Source organism: Syngnathus leptorhynchus, chromosome 6, assembly GCF_054491065.1.
Source record: "Syngnathus leptorhynchus isolate UIUO chromosome 6, UIUO_Slep, whole genome shotgun sequence".
Lineage (NCBI taxonomy): Eukaryota > Metazoa > Chordata > Actinopteri > Syngnathiformes > Syngnathidae > Syngnathus > Syngnathus leptorhynchus.
The window spans coordinates 17,124,715-17,129,337 of NC_141200.1; the positions used below are offsets into that span (position 1 = coordinate 17,124,715).

Consider the following 4,623-nt stretch of genomic DNA (forward strand, 5'->3'; position numbering starts at 1 on the left):
CCTCAGCCTCCCTGGTAAGGTCTATTCAGGGGTGCTGGAGGAGGATCCATCGGGAGGTCGAGCCTCGGATTCAGGAGGAGCAGTGTGGGTTTCGTCCTGGCTGTGGAACAGTGGACCAGCTCTACACCCTCGGCAGGATCCTTGAGGGTGCATGGGAGTTCGCCCAACCAGTCCAAATGTGTTTTGTGGACTTGGAGAAGGCGTTTGACTGTGTCCCTTGGAAGGTTCTGTGGAGGGTGGTTCGGGACTACGGGGTGCCGAGCCAACTGATAAGGGCGGTATGGTCCCTGTATCACCGATGCCAGAGTTTGGTCTGCATTTCCGGCAGTAAGTCGGATTCGTTCCCAGTGAGGGTTGGACTCACCAAAGGCTGCCCTTTGTCACTGATTCTGTTCATAATTTTTATGGACAGAATTTCTAGGTGCAGCCGAGGCGTTGAGGGGGTCCTGTTTGGGGACCTCAGCATCGCGTCACTGCTTTTTGCAGATAACGTGGTGCTGTTGGCTTCTTCAGGCCGTGATCTCCAGCTCTCACTGGAGCGGTTCGTAGCCGAGTGTGAAGCGGTCGGGATGAGGGTCAGCACTTCCAAATCAGAGTCCATGGTCCTCGGTCGGAAAAGGGTGGAATGCCCTCTCCGGATCGGGGATGAGATCCTGCCCCAAGTGGAGGAGTTCAAGTATCTTGAGGTCTTGTTCACGAGTGAGGGCAGGATGGAGCGCGAGATCGACAGGCGGATCGGTGCAGCGTCGGCAGTAATGTGGACTCTGAACCGATCCGTCGTGGTGAAGAGAGAGCTGAGCCAAATGGCAAAGCTCTCGATTTACTGGTCGATCTACGCTCCTACCCTCACCTATGGTCACGAGCTATGGGTCGTGACCAAAAGAACGAGATCCAGGATACAAGCGGCCGAAATGAGTTTCCTCCGCAGGGTGTCCAGGCTCTCCCTTAGAGATATGGTGAGAAGCTCGGTCATCCGGGAGAGACTCGGAGTTGAGCCGCTGCTCCTCCACGTTGAGAGGAGCCAGATGAGGTGGCTCGGGCATCTCATCAGGATGCCTCCTGGACACCTTCCTGGGGAGGTGTTCCGGGCATGTCCCACCGGTAGGAGACCCCGGGGACGACCCAGGACGCGCTGGAGAGACTATGTCTCTTGGCTGGCCTGGGAACTCCTTAGGATCCCCCGGGATGACCTGGATGAAGTGGCTGGGTAGAGGGAAGTCTGGGAGTCCCTCCTAAAGCTGCTGCCCCTGCGACCTGACCCCGGATAAGCGGAAGAAGATGGATGGACTATTTAGGGGCCACTCCCCTTCTTAATTATTCATGTCTCCCATGATATTGATCAGGGGAGGCCATCTAGGGGAGGCCATTTCCTTCTTAGCCAGCCACGGACCAAAACAATCTAAATCAGCTTTATTTGCCAAGCCTGTGCATGTCAAATCAGGCATTTAACTACGGTTGACCTCGGTCTCCATTTTCAGATTCGTTTTAACTATCCTTGCTGGCCCTCCTTCCTCTGTGGACATGCAGCGCCGATTGTGAGTGTGTAATGCTTCTCACCTTGATCTCAGCCTGCCGGCTGGACGCTGACGTCTTGCACTCGAGCGGGTGAGGGCCTGGTTTGACGAATACGAATCCTGTTTGTGACGCCAAAAGTGTGGTGAGTTGTCTTGGTGGCTCCACTGGTCTCCAAAAAACACTTGGTGAAAAATGGCTTGGCTTGAGAGAAGGAAAACTTCAGTGACACACAGCTGATTGGAAGAAGATTTTATTCAACCAATGTCAGAAAATGTTTGTTTGTGCCCCACAGACACGATGTTAAAAGTCTTCCTGTCTGCCAGGCAACGCCTTTCTTATACCTGGCGAAACTCATGATCTCATCGCTTTTAATAATAGCTGCCTTTTGAGACCCCATATACGTGTTGGCTTTTTTCCCTTACAAGGCCCTCGACTCGGTTGTTTTTCTGGTCATGGACAACTGGCCATCCTATATTCAGTCGTACCTATACATTACTGCAACTAAACCTCCCTACACAGCACAAATAACTCTGCGCACCATATCTGCGCCGACCCAGCTGTTTTGAGGGCAGCAGACAGAAGGACAGGCAAAAATATACTACAAAACCCCTTGGACCCCATTCCTACAACTCTCATCAAATCCAGCCTGGCTGCCATAGCTGTCTTATTACACAAATAATAAACCACTCAGTAAATTCAGGCCATGTCCCGCCATCACTCAAACCCGCCATTATCAAGCTACTCCGGAAAAAAAACAGCCTTCACCCAGAATGTCTCTCCAACTACCGGCCCATCTCTTTTCTTCCATTCCTGTCCAAAGTCCTTGAAAAAGCTGTTGACATACAGCTACAGGAACACCTTCAACACCACTTACTATTTGAAACCTTCCAGTCTGGTTTCCGCACTGCCCATAGCAGAGTCAGCACTGCTGAGGGTAACTAACGACCTCCTCACCTCTGCTGATTCTGGATCCCCCTCCCTACTCATCCTCCTTGAGCTCTCAGCAGCCTTTGATACCGTTGACTACCAAATACTCCTTAACTGTCTCCATACCAACATTGGTCTCCATCTCTCCACATTGGACTGGTTCACCTCATATCTTGCTGACAGGACAGAGTACTTCAGCCTGGGCTCCTCCAAATCAAATACAGCCCCTGTCACATGTGGTGTCCCTCACCGATCTGTCCTATGACCCCTCCTTTTTATTCTGTACATGCTCCCCCTGGGTCAGGTAATCAGCCAACACGGCATCTCTTTTCACTGCTATGCCGATGACACCCAGTTATACCTCCGAACCGACCCCAATCCATGCTCCACTCCGGTCCCTTCATCATCACCCACTCAGTCCCTTTCCAACTGCCTGGAGGAGATAAGGGCGTGGATGAGTTACAACTTCCTTCAACTGAACAGATCCAAAACCGAAGCCATACTAATTGGCACCCCACACCAGATCCAGTCATCACCCATAACCACCATCTCCTTCTTTGGTCAAGATATCCCCCTTTCCACCTCTGTTACCAACCAAGGGGTGAAGTTCGACCCACAACTTACCTTTACCAACCACATTAAACATCTGTACAAAATCAGCTTTTTCCATATCAAAAACAATTCTAAACTCCGCCCCTTCCTCACCTTCTATGATGCAGAAAAGCTCATCCACGCCCTAATCTCCTCCAGGCTGGACTACTGTAATGTAATGTACAACAGCCTGCTCATCAGTGTCCCCAACAAACACCTCCAGAAACTCCAATTCATTCAGAACTGTGCCGCCCGAACTCTGATGAAAATCCGCAAACATCACCATATCACCCCTATTCTTCAGTACCTACACTGGCTTCCCATAACATCAAGAATTCATTACAAGATCGCCCTCATCACCCACCTCTGCATCTACAGTAACGCCCCTCAAGACCTCAAAGACCTCCTTACTCCTCACTCATCCACCTGAACCTCCGGTCACAAAGCTCCAACCTCCTGCATCTGCCCCGTACACGACTCCGCACCATGGGTGACCGAGCTTTCTGCGCCGCTGCCCCCCACATCTGGAACTCTCTGCCTGCGCACGTACGTCAACCCCAGTCTGTGGACAATTTTAAAAAGGGGCTTAAAACGTTTCTCTTTAAAAAGGCTTTCCCCAGCTCCTCTTAGATGTCTCCTATCGTCTCTGTGCTTTTATGCTTTTATGCCTTTTTTCCGTGTTTTTATTACTAGTCTTATTTCTGTAGCACTTTGAGATTCTTTTATGAAAAGCGCTTTACAAATAAAATTTATTATTATTATTAATTACAGTAATACAAAAAAATAAGGACCCCTTAAAATGCTCTTTCTATCTCTACGGGATAGACGTCTATAAAACTTTCACTTTTCGACTTTTTTTAGACATGTTTTAGCCAAGACGTTTAGGTAGCATATCGACGTCTAATAGACGTCTATTAGACGTCAAAATGCTCGCAGGGTTATGACGCTGAGTGCTTCACATGCAAGGCAGGCACTTACGTGTCTGTGGCAAATAAAGGTGCCAACGCACTCCGCAAGAGGACTGAAGAGGGGTGTTTTTTTTACTTCAAATGCTACACTGATGGCCGTATTCCTTTCATCTTTTTTTACTTAGTGTACCATTATAAAACTACTAATGTCAGTATACACATTCTTTTGTTAGTGTAATAAAGGGAAATGTGCTTTCAGCAGTTTGCAAACATATTTTTTAAGGTTGTGTTAAACTTATAATCATATCAATATAATATCTAGTATTGGAGTGCTTGTGTGAATTGGTGGGGGTGAGGAATGTGCAGGCACACTGCATGAACTTGTCTTCTTCAGTGTTGTGGAACAGGCCCAGGAAGGGAGTACCAGACGAAGAGAGTACGGGACGGTACGGGACAGTACGGGACGAGGGGAGTACCGGACGATAACACCTCAAGGTCGGTGAGGAACGAGAACAAAGAACAACACCACGTCCAGGTGGATGGGCTTCGAGAGGAAAAACCCAACCCCCTGACCAGAGTGATGACACCTCGACGGGGAGGAGATGGCCATCGACCAATCATCACACAATGTTTTGCATGTTGACCGTCGACGATGCTGTGGTGGAGAGAGTGAGCAGCACCA

General features: G+C 49.4%; 1 protein-coding gene across 1 annotated transcript; it reads left to right on the forward strand.

The window, feature by feature from the left end:
• Positions 1 to 1,589: 1,589 nt before the first annotated feature.
• LOC147056208 (uncharacterized) lies at positions 1,590 to 3,731 on the forward strand. The gene is given in 2 exon segments (XM_085914648.1): positions 1,590 to 3,466; positions 3,469 to 3,731. Coding segments are annotated over 2 exon segments (933 nt in total). The 5' UTR covers positions 1,590 to 2,728; the 3' UTR covers positions 3,664 to 3,731.
• The last annotated feature ends 892 nt before the right edge of the window (positions 3,732 to 4,623 follow it).